Below are 22501 nucleotides of genomic sequence, written 5' to 3'. Positions count from 1 at the left end.
CACGAAGTGGAATCTTGTTTATAAAACTTTATTCTAACGATTTTGAAAAAAAACAAAATATTATTTACACTAGTCTAGCCACGAATGATTATTTGATATCGATTCGGTGTCCCCTCTCTAGTCTGTTAAAAAATTCCCCGGGGGAAACGGATTGCTCTCGTCGTTATTTTTGTAGTGGTCTTTCGATCTCGGGATCCACTGTTCATAAAGCTTTAACGGTATCCGCAGTTTTTAAGTATCTATATAGATATATAGATATATATATATATATACTAATAGTTTTATTTACATTTAATCGCATGAATTGGACATTACTTCGAGAATATACCTGTTCGATCCTTCGTATTGTCTCAATGTTGTGCATTGGCGTAATCAAGTGCAGTATTAAACCATATCGTATCATATCGCAATCCCTCCGACCTGATTATTTCTATGTACATCATATCAACGGCACATATTCTCCATGTACCTTTCGAATCGCATGCTCCCACTTGTCCTGTTCACATTTCAGATGCATTCTCCGCTGTTCTATCGATCGGTCGAGCGGTAGGAAGACATTGATTCGAACACAGACAATATTTGCCGTGCAAGCGAAAAGATCGACAGGCATATATAGTGCGTCGGAGGGGCCAAGAACAATCTCATAAGTGTACGATTCTATTCATATGGCACGGACAAGTATTAAAAATTCGACGCAGTAGGACTACTACTTACACGTACCGAGTGTTCGACAATTCGTGACTACGATAAAATGAAAACCAAGAGCGACTGTATGCGATTTCTGCTTTGATTTCGATGTTATCGACGATTCTCAGTCACATTCGACTTCGCCGCACCGTTAAAACATTTACCGGGCGCGTTGATGTCACCCTACCCAGGGCAAGTTTCGGAACAGGAAGACTTGAAACGGCTCGTAAATTTCGTACGAAGGTAAAATCGTGTGATCGAATAATTCATTTTTTACCATCCATCGCGTATCGATGAAAATAGCGCATAGTAAAAAATGAATATTTAACCAGGATTTACCCTCGTACATTCCACATATGTAAAAGCTATATTCGATTCGCAAGACCACTTCTATGTATCTCCGACCGTCGGTTTGGTCAGTTAAATACGGACGGTCAACAGTCAATGACTTTGAGCCATGTGAACCGTGATAATTTATAAATTACATTACCTAACGAGCCTGGTCCCTTTTCAAGGGAGAAATTGTTCGTCTCGTTTGTTCTATAAAAGCTAGTACCACGAAAAAAGAAAAATGTCATTGATTTCGATACACCACACAACAAAGCCACGCGAGCCAAAGAGAGTCACGACTCGCGAGGTTTCTCCGCGAAAGTCTCGTCACCGGGAACGCGGGCGCACAACACACATTGCAGACTGCATTAAAGGAACGCGAAAGAATGTCATTTGGTCGGGGCGGGGACGGTTAGCCCGTTAGTCCATCGCTTCGTCGGTCAGATCGTCGTCGTCTTGGCCGTAGTCGTCGTACTGTTCCTTCAGCTCGTCGTCCTCCTTGTCCAGTGGACAGTGTATGCACCTGGACTCGTTGATCCCGTAGTTGATGCAAGTGTCCCCTATGCACTCGCAGCAGCCGTCATGGAACCATCTGTAGCTGGTGGCACCCATGCTCTGGCAGGACGCTCGACACTTGTTCCAAGAATTGCACTGAGCCATGAACACCACCGTGCAGTTCACCGTCATCACGTTCGGCTTCAAGGGATGAGCCTCCTCGTCGGCGGTCTCTGTAAAACGAATCGATCCTCTGTAAGCCGTCGGCCGGGAGAAACTCCGGAGCGAAAGCCGGGAACTACGGAATACCCACGCATATGGTACTTCATCTCTTTGTCGTGCTTCGGCGTGAACAGCGACATGTCGAAGTCCACCGGAAACGTGAACGTGAGCCAGCGCTCGTGCGCGTCCGGTTCGGCTGTCAGAGCCTGGAACAGGCCCGGCATCGGCTCGCTGAAGTCCTCCACGTGGGACTTCTTGCTCAACGGGTTGTCCGTGATGTTCGGCTTCGGACAGAGATCTATCGGAGACAACGAAATCCGTTATCGGTCGCTTTCTATCGGAGAACGCTTTCCAAATTAACTGTAAGAGTCCCCAAGCAGCGCGATCGCGCTGTTGAGATTGTATGTCGAGAGAAAATCCAGCATATTTCGAACATTGTGGACGCAACTGACGGCGCGTTATCGATTGTCGAAGCGCGCTCAGATTTACTGAAGCAAGCACATCGCACAGCTTCTTTTAACCAGTCAGATGTGTTTGACTCAGATTGTACACAAAAATGGACAATTCGGGAAGAGGAGATACGATTATTCGAGCCACGAAGCTTGTTTTTATAGTTGTTGACAATTCGTAACTATAAAAAGGCTCGAATAATCGTATCTTCTCTTCCCAAATTGTTGTCCATTTTTCTGGACAATCTCAGCGTCAGTAAGGGAGACATATTGTAAAATGTAGTATTTACATGAACCAGTTAGCTGTGGCGCCTCCATTTCAGAGCGCGCACCTACAGGGTGTATCAAAAATGTCTCACAATTCGAAAATGGTGAATTCCTTAGGTTATTTGAAGAAACTTTTTCCTTAGCGGAAATGCAAACCGTGACTTCGTTTACGAGTTAATAAAAAACGCCAACCAATAAGAAGCGAGCTCTGCTGACGCGAGGCGGCCGAGCCAGCGAGCGGAGCCGGGCTTCGCGCGCTCGTTGGCTCGGCCGCCTCGCGTCAGCAGAGCTCGCTTCTTATTGGTTGGCGTTTTTCATTAAAAACTCGTAAACGAAGCCGCGGTTTGCACTTTCGCTAAGGAAAAAGTTACTTCAAATAACCTAAGGAATTCACCATTTTCGCATTACAAGACATTTTTGGGGCACTCTGTAGGTGCGTGCTATGAAATGGAGGCGCCACAGCTAACTGGTTCATGTAAATACTACATTTTACAATAGGTAGAATAATACTATAATAATGCAATAATACATTACAAAATATCAATTTTTAATTCATTATTATTGCGCCGCTTGGTATTTCTCGACATAAAACAAAACAAGCGCTATCGCGCTGCTTGGAGGTCTTTTCGTGCTCGTTTAGAGAAAGCGCGGTTGCGCTGTTTGGGATTCTTCGACGGTGTTTTTTCAATATCCCCTGGGTCTCAAACGGTTAAGAGGGAGGATACTCACCAACGCAGGAGCAACACTCGTCGTAGAGGTAGCTGAGACAAGAGAAGCATTCCTTACAGCAGGCACAGGTGACCAGGTCGCACTTGCAGCTCTGCGTGAGCATGCACTTGCTCACCACGCTGGCGCAGATCGCCTCGTTGCAAGCCTCGGTGTAATTCCTCGCGATCACTAGAAACAAGATCCCGACGATGCCCGCGATAAGCGTCCTGCTCCAACTCGTCATGATGGTCTGCAAAAGAAAGTGCACCGATATGAAACCAAAGTTCGCGCGCGGCAACGGAAAAGTACTGGGACGGTCTTCGAAGTTGAACACTCGCGGCTTCCTGCGACGGCGTGAAGTAGCGAGAGGACCGTGAATCGCGTTGATTACGACTATGAAGCTCGATTAAGGTTATTAAGAATATGCATGAACACGAGTCCAGATGTTATTTAGGGGGGGATGGATATGGTCGAAAGAACGAATTTCGGATCTTCGCGTCTTCGTCGTCCATTCTGCCGTCGCGATCTTCAATTCTCTAATGGGAATTCTCGAGGTACATTTTCTGTCCAGACGAGGATAAGGTCCTCTGTGCACATGGATCGCCGTAATTTTGCTCCGAGATACTATAGTTTAAATTAGACGTTAAATTAATTAATTATTATTATAGTTTAAATTTATATATGTTTAATTTGATATAGTTTAAATATATTTTAATTAATTATTATAGTTTAAATTTTCCCTAATTCGCGCCCAGATTGCGCACAAAAATGGACAATTTGGGAAGAGGAGATACGATTACATTTTACCGATTTTATGTTTTTATATTTTTACGATTTTATAGTTACCGATTGTCAACGACTATAAAAGCGAGACGTAAAAATCTTCTTCACAAAATTATCCATTTTTATGTGCAATCTGAGTGCGAATTAGGGAAAAATTACTGTACTGCTCGGTCATCTGGTCACCGTATGAAAATATTATCTGCGTAAGCAGATCGAAATCCACAAAAATGAACGATTTAGGAAGAGAAGATACGATTATTCGATCCTTATGGTTCATTTTTATAGTTACGAGTTGTCAAGAATTATAGAAACGAGCTGCAAGGCTCGAATAATTGTATCCCGTCTTCCCAAATTGTCCATTTTCGTGGACAATCTGAGCGCGAATTAGAGAAACATTGCTGTATTTTTTGTATAGTTAGCGAACGATTTATAGTTAGCGATAGTTAACTGTTGAGCTGTAAAAACGAGACGCAAGTGTTGAACAATCGTACCTCCTCTTCTCAAATTGTCCATTTTTGTGCACAATCTGAGCGCGAATTAGAGAAACATTGCTGTATTTTTTGTATAGTTAGCGATCGGTTTATAGTTAGCGATAATTAACTGTTGAGCTATAAAAACGAGACGCAAGTGTCGAACAATCGTACCTCCTCTTCCCAAACTGTCCACTTTTATGCGTAATCTGAGCGCGAATTAGAGAAACATTGCTGTATTTTTTGTATAGTTAGCGATAGTTAGCTGTTGAGCTATAATACGAGACGCAAGTGTCGAACAATCGTACCTCCTCTTCCCAAACTGTCCACTTTTGTGCGTAATCTGAGCGCGAATTAGAGAAACATTGCTGTATTTTTTGTATAGTTAGCGATAGTTAGCTGTTGAGCTATAATACGAGACGCAAGTGTCGAACAATCGTACCTCCTCTTCCCAAACTGTCCACTTTTGTGCGCAATCTGAGCGCGAATTAGGGAGAAATTACCGTAAATTTCTTTGAAACAGCTTGCAATTCTACCACAGTTACGAGTACCGGCCGCAGACATGTGTCTTTTGTAACGTGCGTAGACACATCGTCGCCGCATAGAAAAAAAACAACAGAATCTCGCGTATGCAACGGATCCAACAGTGTTCCGCCGCAGGCGAAGGATGCGAGGAATCTATCTGGTCTATGAAAAGCACACGATCCCGAGAAGGAAAGGACGCGCGCGGACCGATAATCTCATGCAAAACGATCGCCGGTCGCGTAATAATTGCGGGTTTCGAACGTGCCAATTAACCGACTATTTATATCGCGTATAATCGCGCGTCCTACGATATTTCAAGCGAATTATTGTCGGAAAGGAATTCCGTTCCAATGACCCGGCCGGTTACCTCGGCAAGGAAAAACGCTGCGTCGCGATTGCTGAAAACTCGTCGAAATCGTCGTATTTTTCCGGCGCGTAACTTTTCGCCGGCGCTTATCCTCGACCGCGTTTCCACCGACTAACAGGATCGAAAGCCCGAGCCTCGTTTTTTTTTTCACGCCGTTGCCCCCACCGTCGCGTTCGAGAAGGCGCAGTCGTAAATGGACGGAGTTGGATCAGTTTTACGATGACTTCCTCCAGGTAATTGCCGGCCCCGTTGTCCCTTTGTCTCGGTGGCGACCCCGCGCCGCCACCCTGGCTAGCGCCACTTCATTAAACCCCTGCTTAAGGCTCGAGGGGGGCTACGGAGAACTATTAGAGAACGGCAGAAGTCAACGGTTACACTTTCTAGTAGTTGGATCCGCTTCGACGCTACGGCTACGGTTAATTGTAGACACTATTTACGAGTAATTCGATTTCATCCCGAACCGGTTAAGCGGATTTGAACAAAAGGGGCCATTCTACGCCTTCCCCAAGCGCATCGTCCGACTTCCAATAATCGTGTACCCCTTAAGCCGATCGCCCGTGGCCGGCGAGCTCGAGCCGTGCTCGAGCACCAACGAGATTATCGAGAAGTCGCAACAGGTGGATGCGACGTGGGCATCGATCTTTCGCGAAAGTTCTATTCATAGGACGTGCATCGAACCGCGATCATGCTCTCGTCGCGAAACGGCGACCGTTTCGCGAAACTGCGCGCGAGTTACGCGGCCGCGAGGCTGCTTTGCATTCTCAGAAATCGGAGGGAGTTCATCGAATACGATTGAACTCTCGAGCGATTCGAAGCTCGACTCGATTTGATTTTCATTTGCCGAGCGATGTGTACAGGGTGTCCCGAAAATGTCTCGCAATCCGGAGATAGCGGGTTCCTCGGATCATTCGAAGCGACTTCTTCCTTTACAAAAATGTTCTCCGAGGCACCGTTTACGAGTTATTAACGAAAAACAGTGGCCAATGAGAGGCGAGTTCAGCTGGCGCGAGGCGACCGAGCCAATGAGCGGAACTGGACTTCGTGCGCTGGTTGGCTGGGCCGCCTCGCGTCAGCCGTACTCGATTCTTATTGGTCGCTGTTTTTCGTTAATAACTCGTTAACGGTGCCTCGGAGAACATTTTTGTAAAGGAAGAAGTTGCTTCAAACGACCCGAGGAACCCGCCGCTTTCGGATTGCGAGACATTTTTGGGTATATGTACAGTAACGTCTCTCTGACCGACACTAAGATGGTGCAGAAAAATGGACAATTTAGGAACGAGGAGATACGATTATTCGAGCCTTAAAGTGTTTATAAATCTTGAAAATCGGTAACTATAAAAACGAGTTGCAAGGCTCGAATTCGCAAGGCTGCTCTTCCCAAATTGTCCATTTTTGCGGTCAATCCGAGCGTCAATTAGAGAGACATTTACTGTACTTCGCCGGCCGGCGGGTTCTTCGGCGAGGACGCGCAACGAGAATCGAGCGAAACTCGAGTCGAAAACAGGCGCTGCGTGTCGCGGCACCGCGATTTTTATTCTCCGTGGCGACTGATTGAAATGCCGCGCGGATGTCCTATGCACCGGAGGGAATCACGATGGAATCACAATGGAGACGGTCGCCGAGGCGCTGCGAGACCGAGAGGCAGGCTAAAACAGTTTTAGAAAGATTCCAGTTTGTATTGAAATGTAAACGATCTGCGATCGTCGTCCAGGGACAAACGTGCTGCTAACAGCCGCCTCTCGCCTTGCCTCGCCTCGTCTCGTCGAGACTTGCTCTGGCCCGAGGCGATGGAATAGCTTCAATAACAAACGGCGATCGGCTTCGCAGAAGGCACCTATGTTCGCCTATTATCGGGGGCTTTCGAATCTCTCTCTCTCTCTCTCTCTCTATATATATATATATATATATATATATATATATATATATCTATATATATATATATCTATATATATATATATATATCTATATCTATATCTATATCTATATCTATATCTCTATATCTATATCTCTATATCTATATCTCTCTATATCTATATCTCTATATCTATATCTCTATATGTCTATATATATATATATATATATATATATATATCTCTATATGTCTATATCTCTATATCTCTATATCTATATCTGTATATCTCTCTATATCTATATCTCTATATCTCTATATCTATATCTCTATATCTATATCTATATCTATATCTCTATATCTCTATATCTCTATATCTCTATATCTCTATATCTCTATATCTCTATATCTCTATATCTATATCTATATCTATATATCTATATATCTATATCTATATCTCTATATCTCTATATCTCTATATCTATATCTCTATATCTCTATATCTATATCTCTATATCTATATCTATATCTATATCTCTATATCTCTATATCTCTATATCTATATCTATATCTATATCTATATATATCTATATATATATATATATATATTCTCCCAGCTCGACCGCCTCGTCTCATCTTCCCAATTTTCTTCGTTCGCTTCAATGGAAAATCGAGTTCGATTGCGTCGCAGTAAACGCATTCGGCGCTCCTCTATCTCCCATTTCCTGTCGCCTCATCCTCGATCATCGGAATTCGTCGATCGAAGCTATTTCATCGAAGTTATTTCATCGAAGTTTCACACACGACAAGCAACGGTACATAACACCGTGTCGTCGAGAAGAGAAACGTCGTTCGTTCATGTTCGTCGACACGGTCGTCCGCGCTTTCGAATAATTTACAATCAATTTGCATCGATCGCCGCAGTCGATCCAAATCGAAACGACCGTTCGAACAGTTCGCAGCGCGAACGCGGTCAGCCGCGTCCGCGGCGACGTCTTAAACGCGCGGTCTATTCCACGTTCTCGGAAGCAATAGAAAGGGGCCCTCTCACCCTCCTCCGATCAATCCGTGAAATGGCCGTCTGTGGACGCGTGCGGCCGACAAGAAGATAGTCGTTTCCTCGGAAACGATGCGACACGAACGAATCCCGGGAAACTGGCACGCAACAGTTTTATCGGTCCAGAAGAATCGTCGCGGGAACCGTTCTTACGCGCGCGAAAGCTGCCGAACCGAGGCACCTTTAATCGCGTCGATTTTTCTTGAATTTTTCCAACCGAGCTGTACAATCGTCGACGGTTCCTCGATTCGAAAAGAAAAAAAAACACGACGACGCGTTGCCGCGACGTTTCGCGGCGCACGAGAACGGAGAATCTCCGGACCGAGCGGAAGCCGCGGTGCGACCGCGAGCGAATCGATGGCGAGAAAACGTTCGCCGCGGACGCGGACGGATCTCGGCGGAACCGTTCGCCGATATTAGAATCGACGGAAGAAGAAGAAGAAGGATCCGTGACGGATCGCTGGTTACCTTGTTAGTCCTGCGACGAGTTCCAGCGAGTGAACGGCGCGAAGCTGGCAAAACGGTAAACCTATGCTAAGCGGTGAACTATTTTAAGAGCGCGCAACCGGTTCGCGTTGCAACTATTGCGAGACATATTTGCTGCGTGAGGTGGTGTATCCTCGAAGTCGAGGTGGTTCCACGACGTGGTTCCGCGGTTCCAGTATGGCGATCCAAAGGGGATCCTCTCCGGCCGGAGGGTTTCGCACTGGCCAAACACTACGCGATAGACGCACTTTCTCCGGGACACAGAATCCGTTCCGGTCGTAGCTGGTGTTGTGTCCACGGTGGAGAACCGGTTCGCGAAATTCCAGTCGAGATCGCCTCTCGGCTCCGAAGCTCTCGGCTCTGCGGCGCGGTCGGAGAAGCTGGAGCCGGAGCGGCCGAAGGCGGAGGTGGAGGCGAAGGCGGAGGTGAAGACGGAGGCAGGCGAGAGAGAGGCCAGCGGGAGAGCCAACGCAGAACAGAATCGAGCGGGTATCCTCTGAAAATCGACGCGCGAGAGAGATCTGTGACGGGTGCGACGAATCGAAGAGCGGCTCTCATTGGACTGAATTAAGGAAGGACGCGTGGACCGAGTGAAACGGAGTGAAGCGGAATGGGGAAGAGGTGAAGGAGGTGGAGGAGGAGGAAAAAGAGGTGTTGGCGATGGTAGCCAAGCGAGTCGGTGGCGATGGTGGTGGCGATGGTGGTGGTGGTGGTTGTGCTGCTGCTGCTGTTGCTGCAGCCGCAGCCTCTGGCGTAGTTGGTTACCGTAAGTCGTTGCCGAACAGGCTGGTGGTGGTAGTTGTTGATAGCGATGGTAGTGGAAAAGGAGAAGAGAGCGGAGTCCGTTCGCGCAGTCTGCTAGACTCCCGATCTACCAACCGCGCGGGACTGGTTTCCAATTTTTTCCCGACTTTTTGTTTTACCTGTCCCGCGCCGCCTCTCTCCGCCTTGGCTCCGACCCTCTGCCTCGCTCCCGCTCTCTTCGCCCCCCTACCTCCCCCTTTTCTTCGACTTCTGCCGCCCTTTACCCGTTTCTCCGACTCCGCTGACCCCCCCTGACTCCCGCCGGCGTCCCTACTCTGCACCTCTGGTTCGACCCTTCTTCCCTGGGGTTTCCTTCCTTTCCACCGTATCCACCGACCGATCATCCCTTAGCGGACGCTGCGAGACGCGCTTCTTACGCGCTTCCTCCACGCTTCGCCGTCGAGCGCAGATCGCGCTCGTCCGGAGGACGATCCTCTCTTTGAACTCCGTCGCAGATTCGGCGCGTATTATGGATTCTAAAGAGGTCGTTTGTGCAAGCCGACTTACGAAACGCCGAGCGCGAAAACCGTCTCGACGGTTTATTTGACAATGTCGCCTCGTCTCTGGGCACCGTCACGCGCTGTCCACCTTTCGCCGCGCTCCGCCGGCGCAGGCAATCACCGGGAATGCGAAGATATTTCGATGATTGCTAGAAGGCGGCAGCATTCGGATCGGGAATTGGACCGCGCGGGATCGTCCGTTCGGTCTATTCGAGGAAGGACTCGGCTTCGGAACCGGTACGCTTCGGAACGGTCGCCTTGTAACAGTGCTCGCTGCTCCGGCCACGAGACACGACTTCGTCGTGCAACCTCTCATTTCCCTCCTACTGCAATCAACGGCATTTAAGCCTGGAGTTTCGAGCGTTTAAGCATTTAGCTGCTTCCGTCATATATCTCGGGCGTGTACCGAGAATTTTTTTTCGTAACCGCCGGACGCGACGGCTCCCTGGAACCCGTTTTTCGCGGCCGAGGACCCGTAATCGCGAAACCGTGTCGCGACCGGCATATCGCCCCCCCGTTCTTTCCCGAGACCTTCGATCGTCCGGTTTACGCGGATCCGATCGCCGGAATCTGTTGAAAGTCTTCGATGCTTTTTGAAACGGACCCGTCGACGTGTCGAAGCGAAGCCTGCGAGGAATGAAAATGTCCTGATACATGACTCTGTATTTGAGCGGTTTAGTTTGAAAGTGGCATAAGTCACTTTTTCAAAAAAATCGAGTTAATGGTAACACTAATTACAATTGAACGGTATCTTTTCATTTAAAAAAAAAAAGTGACTTATGCCACTTTCAAAATAAACGGCTCATTTATTTCTCTAATTGACGCTCAGATTGTCCACAAAATAAAATGGGCGATTTAGGATGAGAAGATACGATTATTCGATACTTGCGGTTCATTTTTATAGTTACGAATTGTCAAGAACTTATAAAAATGAGGCGCGAACCTTGAATAATCGTAATCTCTTTTACACGAATTGTGCGCAATCCGTGCGTCAATTAGGGAGAATTTGGGAAGGAGGGATACGATTATTCGACCCTTGCGACTCATTTTTATAATGCCGATTATCAACAACTATAAAAATGAGGCGCAAAGCTCGAATAATCGTAATCTCCTTTTCTCGAATTGTCCATTTTTGTGCACAATCTGAGCGTCAATTAGGGAGAATTTAGGAAGGAATACGATTATTCGAGCCTTGCGGCACATTTTTATAATTACCGATTGTCAACAACTACAAAAATGATGCGCAAGACTCGAATAATCGTAAATTCTCTAATTATCCATTTTTATGCGCAATCAGAGCGTCAATTAGGGAGAATTTGGAAAGAAGGATATGATTATTCGACCCTTGCGACCCATTTTTATAGTTGCCGATTATCAACAACTATAAAAACGAACTGCAAGGCTCGAAGAATCGTGTCTGCTCTTCCCAAATTGTCGATTTTTGTGCAGAATCTGAGCGCGAATTAGGGAGACAATTACTGTATCCCGAAAAATGAACAACTTGTTGCTTATTATTCATTTTTATGCGCAATCAGGGTGTCAATTAAGGAGAATTTAGGAAGAAGAAATACGATTATTCGACCCTTGCGACTCATTTTTATAGTTGCCGATTATCAACAACTATAAGAACGAACTGCAAGGCTCGAATAATCGTGTCTCCCCTTCCCAAATTGTCCATTTCTGTGCAGAATCCGAGCGCGAATTAGGGAGACAATTACAGTATCCCGAAAAATGAACAACTTGTTGCTATCGCGTCGGCAGAGTCTGCGCTCAGAAACGTCGCAGAAACGAAGACGACTTTGACTTCGCTTATCTTCGGCATCCTTCGAGATAATGGAACCGCTTTCCGCGAGAACGAATAATCGATTGGTAGCGAATAGGTCGAGAATGGCTGACGGAGGACGAGCTGAGAGATCGAGGAGAACACGTTCACGGTGTGCACGCGTGACTCTGCTGTCCTGCGAGACTGTTTCTTCGGGGCGAGAACGAGACAAAATCGAAAAGACAAAGGTGCTGAGGGAGGGGTTGACCGGGGCAGAGAAGGGCGGGGGAAGGGAATAGGATACGTCAGGTATACGAAGGTCGTTAGCTGGAAGAAAAATTAGCCGTTTGTCGGAGTGTTCCGTCCAAAGATGGGTCAATCAGATACGAAAACACTTGTCGGGCCAGGCATTGTCCGGGGACAACAGGTCTACGAAGGATCGTGGACACAGGTATACTTTTGTCCTAATGACCCTTCGAGGAATTCAAAGGTTCACGGGTCCTTCGAACGTTCGCCGGGGTGGCCGCGAACGTTCACGAGCACTCCCCTGCCATTTCCCCGCCGAGACCGCGATTAACGTCTCACGGCTTATGGCATTTCCGGAGCACAAGAGCATACGGCCCTTTTACCGGTTTATCATTCGCGGCCTTTTCAACGCGAGTGTATCCTCGAATAAATTACCGCCCGGCTTTCGACAGCCCTCTCTCGGGTCTTGTTTACCGGCGAATGCGATTGTCGGAATTGTCTTCGCTTTGTTGTCGATTATCAACAACTATAAAAATGAGGCGCAATAATCGTATAATCGTATATATATAATAATCGTAATAATTGTATCTTCTTTTCTCGAATTGTGCACAATCTGAGCGTCAATTAGGGAGAATTTAGGAAGAAGGAATACGATTATTCGAGCCTTGCGACTCGTTTTTATAATTGTGGACAATTTATAACTACAAAAATAAACCGCAGGACTCGAATAATTGTATCTCCTCTTCCCAAATTATTCATTTTCATGCTTAAAAATTACTGTACAGTAATGTCTCCCTTACTGACGCTAGGATTGTCAACAAAAATAGACAATTTGGGAAGAGGAGATACGATTATTCGAGCCTTGTTTTTATAATTGTTTTTATAACTGTAAAAACGAAACGCAAGACTCGAATAATCGTATCTCCTCTTCCCAAATTGTCCATTTTTGTGCAGAATTTGAGTGCGAATTAGGGAGACGTATATAGAGAGAGTGTATCCTCGAATAAATTACCGCCCAGCTTTCGACAGCCGTCTTATTTACCTGCGAATGCGATTGTCGGAATTGTCTTCGCTTTGTTGTCGATTATCAACAAATATAAAAATGAGGCGCAATAATCGTATAATCGTATATATATAATAATCGTAATAATCGTATCTCCTTTTCTCGAATTGTGCACAATCTGAGCGTCAATTAGGGAGAATTTAGGAAGAAGAAATACGATTATTCGAGCCTTGCGACTCGTTTTTATAATTGTGGACAATTTATAACTACAAAAATAAACCGCAGGACTCGAATAATTGTATCTCCTCTTCCCAAATTATTCATTTTCATGCTTAAAAATTACTGTACAGTAATGTCTCCCTTACTGACGCTAGGATTGTCCACAAAAATAGACAATTTGGGAAGAGGAGATACGATTATTCGAGCCTTGTTTTTATAATTGTTTTTATAACTGTTAAAACGAACCGCAAGACTCGAATAATCGTATCTCCTCTTCCCAAATTGTCCATTTTTGTGCAGAATTTGAGCGCGAATTAGGGAGACGTGTATAGAGAGAGTGTATCCTCGAATAAATTACCGCCCAGCTTTCGACAGCCGTCTCTCAGGTCTTATTTACCTGCGAATGCGATTGTCGGAATTGTCTTCGCTTTGTTGTCGATTATCAACAAATATAAAAATGAGGCGCAATAATCGTATAATCGTATATATATAATAATCGTAATAATCGTATCTCCTTTTCTCGAATTGTGCACAACCTGAGCGTCAATTAGGGAGAATTTAGGAAGAAGGAATACGATTATTCGAGCCTTGCGACTCATTCTTATAGTTGCGAATTGTCAACAACTATAAAAACGAACTGCAACGCTCGAATACTCGTGTCTCTTCTTCCCAAATTGTCCATTTTTCTGCACAATCTTAGTGTCAGTTAGGGAGACATTACTATTCAGTGGTAACCCCTGACTTCCATCATTTCCTAAGGAGTTGTTCACAACAGGTCAGTTTCACATTACAGCGACTTGATTTGGGCAAGTCGCCGTAACAATATTTTCTTTGTATAAAGTTTCTTTTGTTTTTCTTCTCTTGTGCCAAAGGTTTCCATCCGGGAACAAATGAACGAATGAATGAATTTAATAGGGAGACAATAGGAAATGCAGTAATTTCTCCCTAATTCGCGCTCAGATTGCGCGCTAAAATGCGACAAATAGACAATTTGGGAAGAGGAGATACGATTATTCGAGCCTCGCGTCTCGTTTTTATAGTCGTTGACAATCGGTAACTATAAAGACGAGCTGCAAGGCTCGAATAATCGTGTCTCCTCTTCCCAAATTGTCCATTTTTGTGCAGAATCTGAGCGCGAATTAGGGAGACGTATATATAGAGAGTGTATCCTCGAATAAATTACCGCCCAGCTTTCGACAGCCGTCTCTCAGGTCTTATTTACCGACGAATGCGATTGTCGGAATTGTCTTCGCTTTCGCAGAGCCGTCGTAGATCGTTCGAAGAGCGAGGCTTCTTTTTATATCTGTCAAGGTCGGGAAATTGAAGTTTGCGCGGTGCCGCATTAACATTGATCCGCGCCAAGCCGAGAGATAAACACGCGCTTAATAATTCTAAGTGGCGCGAAGTTAGATTCTCGGATAGTTAATCGATCTTCCTCGTTTTCTGACTCACGCGATGCTTTTCGCGTGTTTGCCTCCTCGATTACGCATTCCAGGTGCACGTGGAGGTATTCTTTGTTTGCGTCGCGGTCGTTTGTTTTTTTGATTTTACGCGCGTCTTCTCGCGCTTTTCGTAGATCGACGAATCGAACGAGTTTTGTTGCTTCAGGAATCAATATATGAGCCGTTTATTTTTTTTGAAAGTGGTATAAGTCACTTTTTCAAAAAAATCGAGTTAATGGTAACGCTAATTACAATCGAACGATATCTTTTCATTTTAAAAGAATTTGCAATCGATAAGTTGAGAACTATTGAGATTTGTTCGAGAGAAGTTTTACTAATTAACGGTATAACAAACATGTTTATTTTGAAAGTGACGTAAGTCGCTGTACTCAGGAAATTAATCGCGGGGCTTAGTGCAAAAGAAATCGAAACGTGTGATAAGTGTGCGTGAAGTATTTGTTTTGAATTATTTTCAGTATTTTTAAAAAAGTTGTGATCACTGGACTTATTTTTATATGTGCGAAAGAATAGTGCAGTTTGGTCAATTATATTATATAATATATATATTATATATTATATATTATACATATTATATATTATATATTATATATTATACATATTATATATTATATATTATATATTATATATTATATATTATATATTATATATTATATATTATATATTATATATTATATTATATTATACGCTGGATCTCGTCCTGTTTCTTCAGCAAAATACAAAGACATGACGGACTTGCTTAATTATATACCCCCAATATACCACAGTTATTTAAAAAATTTGAAACAAAACACGATTTCCGAGGACTTAATCACTCCTATTGATGACGAAAATTAAATTGAACCGATGTATTTTCATATAAATTACTTATACTTATGTTTCAAAATGTACTAATTATTTTTATATTTTATGAATATAAAAATAAAAAATACTTGAATCAAACCTTTATATTAAATATGTTCATGGTATAAATTATTATTATATATGTAATTTATTCAACAATTTTAGTAAATCACTGTCCTTTCAAAACATCGCTTCGGTAAAATACGTCGGACAACATTAATATATGTCAGTCATTTTTCTAAACTATTTATTTCGAAAGTGGCTTAAGTCATTTTACCGTAATGAAAAGTGGTGAATTTTTAATGTTTATACGAAATTATTTATACTGAGAAAAATATCGGTATCCCGAGATAACAAATACAAGTAAATCTTCTCGAAAGTTAACATCCATATTTTTAAACGTGTTAAAACGCAAACCCTGAAATATCTCGACTTAAAAACAAAGTGACTTATGCCACTTTCAAAATAAACGGCTCGTATGCAATATGGGGAAACATACATTGTGACATTAGCTCGGCAGAGGAGCTAAAAAAGACTTATCTCTTGCCTGTCCCGACCGGAGTCGTTGTTACAACGGACATAACTTCGCGATGATTCGAGAATGTTGATTAGAGTGTTCGCGCGTCGACGTTGTCTCTCTCTCTCTCGCGTTGTTTATTTCATAATTTGTTGCACACTGCGTTTCGATCGGTCATGGGCGTGGTTATGGTTGCGTACCCTATTCCTATGTATATGTATGCATGCATTCGATCCTTTCACCTGCTGTTTAGATTTCTATCGTTTGCCAAGGTGAAACCGTGGACATATACGGAACAACAAATTTTACACCTGTTGCCGCGTTTTTTTTCTTTTCGCGTAACATTTTCGTCGATTTCACATTCGATCGACAATCGAACATATCGTTGCGAGTTTCCGAACTTGTGTTGACGCGTCGTCTCGTTTTGTATGCACTTATTGCATGCACTCGTTCCTTGAGTCATTTTCTTCTTCTCAACAGCGCAATAGAAACTTTGATGTACGTGAGCGAATTTTTTTCAAGATTTTCCTGCACATCTATAATTCATCGGTTCGCTCGACGGCGGCGAATCATGCTCTGTTTCGCGATTACTACGTGCAGCAATATTTATTCAATTACGGAAGAGCGCGTGCCGAACAAATGAAATGTCATCTTGTTCGAAAAGGACGAAATTACGCGTGAAACCGCATACAGGGAATATCGTAAATATCCTGCCTGTAACGGGATCAAATCAGTTTACATTAAATCCGCTAATTAACGCGCAATAACGTTGATCAAGGATCAAAGGTGACTTGTAATCGAACAAAACGAATATTCCTGGACCGGTCTGGAGCGTATTAAATTATACATTTCCAGGCAATTTAACCGGTTAACCGAAGGAGACGAGTTAACTCGTCGTTTGCATTGAATTGTATTATTTATCATAGTTTCAATTTTTACCAGCCTCGAAATTGGAAATTGCGTTCTATCGACGTTTCAAATGATTTCTGTACCAGCTACATCTTTTCTATCGAAAATAAAATCTACGGTGCCACATTGTTACCCACTTATTTTAAATGTATTTAAATGTTTGTAAAAAGTTCCTAAAGTTAAAAATTCAACGTCTTGTTTCTTAAATCGAATTTCTCAAATTCTAAGGACAACGCACGATAGTCCAGATAGCTTGTTGTGTTTTTTTAACAGGAATATGTAGTTTATTTGTAGGCACATTTACAGACGTCTTGAACTTTATGAGGAATATAATTTTCCTATATTTCAATACCTGTATATATATCTAGGAAAATTATAAAGGAAAATTATATTATTATATTATATTATATTATTAATTATTAAAATTATATTATATTATTATTATATTATATTATATTATATTATATTATATTATATTATATTATATTATATTATATTATTATATTATATAAATCAAATTCTACATTATCTAGGTATTGAAATATAGGAAAATTATATTCCTCATAATGTTCAAGAGGTCTGTAAATGTGTCTATAAATAAACTGGACATATTCCTGTTAAAAAAACACAACAAGCTATTTGGACTATCGTGCGTTGTCCTTAGAATTTGAGAAATTCGATATATATATATATATATTATAATATAATAATAATAATATATAATATAAATATAATAATATATATAATAATAATTTATATTTCCTTAGACACTAGAACTGATCCTTTTTCTATTTCTTTCCCAAACAATACAACATTCTTCAATAATTTACGATTAACAGTCAACTAACATATTAGAAAAATGTATAAAAGTGTTTTCAATTTTGTCTAGAAATTACCGCTTTCTGGATCACCGTGTAATGGTGAAATACGATTTTCGGAATCATGTCGAGTGTTCGGAAATCGGAATTAGGGTAGAATAGAGTTATTGGAATCGCAGTGTGGAATTATCGGAACGCCGATATACGCGTAGCCGTTCTTTTAAAAGTTTTGTAGGCACTTCTGGCGCCACCTGGCAGAAAGAGGGAGTACCGTGAAGGACGCGGGTCTGAAAGGTGAAAGTACGCGATGCCGACGACGAACAGCCGCAGCTGAGAGAGACTGAATATCGTGAATAATTCAGTAGCAATCGGTACCAATCTGTACTGACCGGTACCAATAATTCCATATTAATCCCGCGTTCCCGTTCGTTTGCTCGCCTGTGACTTTAAAAATTTTTCATCATCGACAGCCGTGACGTCAGGAATTATGTATCTATTGCGGGCAGCGTGACGCCGAGTGGGGAACTCCCCTGGATCTTTTTCTGTATCGGTTAAAATCTCGCCGCGAAGATACACGTCAGTATCCGTTTTGGAAACAAACGTCTTGCAAACCGCGTGTCGACGTCAACCGCGTTCAGTCGCGCATACATGGTTCGAATACACATATATAATTGCGGTCGGCTTTTAAAACCATTTCCGATTTTGTCATGTTCGTGCCTCGACTAACGTTATCTGCCAGCTAATTCACTCGAGTTTAGACTTACTCGTGCCAGAAGTCCCGCGAACTTTCATTGGTTAGATTCGAAGCGAGAACGGCGGCCAGTCTCCTCTCTGTTGTTGCGCCCAGTGAAAATTTGTTACTGCCACTTTCACCCAGCCCGATCGACGTAACGGTATACCCATAATATTAAGAGGAATTCTCTGTATACGTATTTTTTTGTACGTGACCTCATTCAGTCTGTTCGACTCTGAATTTCTGAACAATTCGTAGACTTTTCTTTTCGGCACTAATTAACTTTAATCGTACTATTTCACGACGCCGCCAACCACGTAAGGTAATCGAAGTGATGATTAATGATTTCGTGTGTTTCCGATATCGTTATCGCCCGGTCAGCTGTGCAGTTATTGACACGTATTCAATATGTTGCAACAATGAACGTTTGTATAATCATATTCCCACGTTTGTTCACAAAAGTGTTTCTTGTTGCTCCTTTTTGCTTCTCGGTGCTCTCGGTGAAAGTGGACTCGTATTTCTCGGAAATTTGTTTCGGATAATCTGTAAATATGTCAAAAAACAGCGAGAACGAACCGATCGTTACATTTAAACTTAATACACGTTTATCGCTATAATAACGTTTGTAATTGTTCCTGTAATGTTTTCAGCTATCGAGAAACACTTCGCATTTTGTTATAAAAATGCAGTACTTTCTGTTACTTGCTTTAACGTGTACAGTGGTACAATATGTTGTCGCACCGCCTGTTAACCAGAAGAAGGACGAAAAGCTTGACATTGAAAATGAAATTGAAGATCCAGACGAAATGGTATGTTTAGTGTATTTATCCGAATCATGCGTTAACTTATATAGGTTAAAAAGAAGAGAAAAGTACAGTATACGTTATTCGCACAGGCAGACTTTGTGGAGTACCGTAGGTACTTGATGGAAGTGGTTCAAGTATTGGAAAGCGATCCAGAATTTCGGGCGAAGGTGAAAGAAGCATCGCAAGAAGACATACGTGTAAGCGAAAGTTATTAGCATTTTATTAAGGGAAAGATACAAAGTAGAAACTTACAAATTTCCTTGATGTCTAAACACATTTTTTCATTAGACAGGGAAAATAGCAGACCATCTACAATTTGTGGATCATAATATTAGAACTAGATTAGACGAGATTAAGAGGAAGGAATTGGAAAGATTGAGACATCTTGCGACTAGAGAGAACGAATTAAGAAACGGCTTAGATACCGAACACCTGAAGGTGGCGGATCATATAGATCACACTAATTCACGCACATTTGAAATATACGACCTAAAGAAATTAATGGCAAAGGTAACATTGATCGTATAACGAAATCGTAAACGGATTTTACAGACGTTGTTTGTTTGTTGTAGACTTCGAAAGATTTGGCAGAGAATGATAAAAAACGGAGAGAAGAATTCAAAAAGCACGAAATGGAAGTCAAGTACAACGAACAACAGAAGTTGGAACGTAATGCTATCAGTTGAATCTTTTCCACATACCTTTATTTCTCTAAATAATACTTTCTTTATGATATATTTTATATTCCTGTTTTCGTACAGACATGAATGAGGCAGAACGAAAAAAATACGAGGATGAATTGAAAGCATTACAAGATAAACATAAAAAGCATGAACCTGTACGTCAAGTAAGATTTTACATCATTTCTTTCTAGATTTGTTTATCTGCAACTACATCGGTGTTGCATTTATAGGTGCATCATCCAGGTAGCAAACAGCAATTGGAAGAGGTATGGGAGAAACAGGATCACATGGAACCTGAAGATTTCAATCCTAAAACATTCTTCTACATGCATGGTATTGTATAATTCATTAATGTATTATGTAAACGAAAAACTTCTATAATGCAAATCAACCATTTTTCTAGATATTGATGGTAATGGAGTATGGGATCAAGATGAAGTCAAAGCGTTATTTTTAAAAGAATTAGATAAGCTTTACGTTCAAGGAACTTCGCAAGAGGAATTATTCAAGCGCGTGGAGGAAATGGAAAGGATGAGAGAACATGTATTCAACGAGGTCGATCTCAACAAGGATGCGCTCATAAAGTTCGTATAGATAATTTACATCTGTTATACGTAAGATTTTCTATTCTATCTTATTATTTTAGTTACGAAGAATTTCTGAAGCAAACTGAGAATCCAGAATTCCAAAAGGACGAGGGATGGCAAGGACTGGACGAGGGACAGATTTTCACGCAAGAGGAATTCGAAGAATTCGAAAGAAAACGCAAAGAACACGAGATACAAAAAATGATCGCCCAAGGAATCGTAAGTGCTACAGAATATACAAGAGATTATAGAAACGATTAGTTTTTTTTAATATACTGCAAATATTTTATGATTTTATTAGTTTTTTGAGGCTTTCACGATACAAGTTTGGCTAACCGCATGCATAGCTTAATAACTAGTCTATCAGTTAACAATGAAATTAGTTTCAAGAATAGAATAATAAGCCATGTCGAGGATACTCTGATAGTAAAACTTCTAGCGACGAGCAATATCTGCAAGTAGATATATATATTTATCTACTAGGGATAGTATACTAGCTAATATTTTAGATAGCAATCTAGAATTTCATTGTATGTTACTTTAGCAGCCTGTACTTGTCGAACCTATTTTTTGGCTCCGTTTTTTGTGATGTTGTAATGAACAATAATTAGCTTGTGCACTTTCTGTTGCTGTTGTTAGCCACCACCTCAGCAAGGTAGTATACCCGCACAAGACAAACCGGTAAGTAATTGTAGCGCTAACAATAATAATCTTGTTTAGAAATTCCTTTCGTGTAGAAAGAAATCAAATTTGTTCTTGTGATTACGAAATATATTTATTCAAATGGACAGGTTGTAATATGATTGTTTCAAATACTTTTCAGTTCCCGCCGCAGTACGCGCATCCACCGGTTCCTCATCAAGACTTTCAGCATCCGCAACAGTTCCAACAACAGAATCCTCAATTCTACCAACAGCAGTATCCTAATCATGCACAGGCGCAAGTAGGTCAAGGACAGATGCCTGAAATGTATCATCCTCAAATGGTTCAGCAACAACAGTTCCAAGGACAAGCACCGTTGAACCAGCAGTATCAACAGATGCCTATACAGCAGCAAATGCCTCCTCAGCAATTGCAACCCGGACAGATTCCGATTCAGCAACCCCACGGGCAAATGCCAGTTCAGCAACCACCTCAAGGACAAATTCCAGTTCAGCAACCACCTCAAGGACAAATTCCAGTTCAGCAACCAGCACAAGGACAGATTCCAATCCAGCAACAATCTCAAGGACAAATTCCGATTCAGCAACAATCTCAGGGCCAGATTCCGATTCAGCAACAAGCTCAGGGCCAAGTTTTAGTACAACAAGGCCAAGCACCGAATGCGCAACAACAGCAGAATCAAGCCGCGAATCAAGTACCGCAAAATGTTCAAAGCAACGTGGCTTCGCAACAGCATAATCAACCGAACTCGCAGTCCGCTCAGGTTCCGGCGCAACAGGAGATTAACAGAAACAATATACAAACCGGCGGGAAAGCGTAAACACGTGAACTTTTCATCGGCAAAAGTTTACCAACGAATGGTGCAATACTCTGCAGGAAGCCCCCCAGGAGAGATTCGATCGAAGCAGAATGTTAAGTTTGCAGGAAAATAACTAACGAAGCTATATACCGTATCTTACAACTTCCATGCCTTTGTCACACTTTCGTCAGTCCATTAATTTTATGATCTTTATACGATTATATGCAGAGTTTTAACATTGCGTTGTTGATGCGAGGTCGATTCATTTATTTATTGTGAGATGTAAATAAATACTGTTTCCAGGAAGGCTGATCGTTTGAAAGAAACTTGTCACGTTCCTTCCCGTATACCCGATGGAAATTCGTTATCTCCTCGAGGCCCCGTAATTCATACTTTTAATCGGACACGATAGTCGGGGGGGAACATCGCGTGCAGCGAGATATGGGACACGCGA

The 22501-nt window shown here is 42.4% G+C and overlaps 2 protein-coding genes across 14 annotated transcripts; one reads left to right on the top strand and one right to left on the bottom strand.

Moving 5' to 3' along the window:
- Positions 1-12: 12 nt before the first annotated feature.
- LOC117222935 (twisted gastrulation protein homolog 1-A) lies at positions 13-18675 on the bottom strand. 3 transcript variants are annotated; one of them, XM_033475003.2, is made up of 4 exons: positions 18541-18675; positions 3180-3408; positions 1826-2032; positions 13-1745 (listed from the first exon to the last, which is right to left on the bottom strand). In XM_033475003.2, exons 2-4 carry the CDS (start codon positions 3400-3402, stop codon positions 1438-1440), a joined length of 738 nt encoding a protein of 245 aa, XP_033330894.1. In that variant the 5' UTR covers positions 3403-3408; positions 18541-18675; the 3' UTR covers positions 13-1437. The 3 variants fall into 3 exon arrangements, with proteins under 3 accessions (XP_033330894.1, XP_033330884.1, XP_033330908.1); XM_033474993.2 differs by lacking the exon at positions 18541-18675 and adding an exon at positions 8678-9574; XM_033475017.2 differs by lacking the exon at positions 18541-18675 and adding an exon at positions 5304-6179.
- On the top strand, positions 18032-22353 carry NUCB1 (Nucleobindin 1). 11 transcript variants are annotated; one of them, XM_033474887.2, is made up of 11 exons: positions 18032-18167; positions 19160-19318; positions 19405-19512; positions 19604-19825; positions 19888-19984; positions 20077-20162; positions 20229-20331; positions 20402-20582; positions 20645-20804; positions 21225-21266; positions 21409-22353. In XM_033474887.2, the coding sequence occupies exons 2-11, from the start codon at positions 19193-19195 to the stop codon at positions 22066-22068; spliced, it is 1785 nt and encodes a 594-aa protein (XP_033330778.1). In that variant the 5' UTR covers positions 18032-18167; positions 19160-19192; the 3' UTR covers positions 22069-22353. The 11 variants fall into 11 exon arrangements, with proteins under 11 accessions (XP_033330778.1, XP_076378746.1, XP_033330797.1 ...); XM_076522631.1 differs by having other exon boundaries at positions 18127-18147; XM_033474906.2 differs by lacking the exon at positions 18032-18167 and adding an exon at positions 18205-18352.
- Positions 22354-22501: the final 148 nt, after the last annotated feature.

This window comes from Megalopta genalis, chromosome 1, assembly GCF_051020955.1.
Source record: "Megalopta genalis isolate 19385.01 chromosome 1, iyMegGena1_principal, whole genome shotgun sequence".
In the NCBI taxonomy this organism is placed as follows: Eukaryota; Metazoa; Arthropoda; class Insecta; order Hymenoptera; family Halictidae; genus Megalopta; species Megalopta genalis.
Note: the sequence above shows the minus strand (reverse complement) of the source record. Positions and strands in the feature narration are given on the sequence as shown.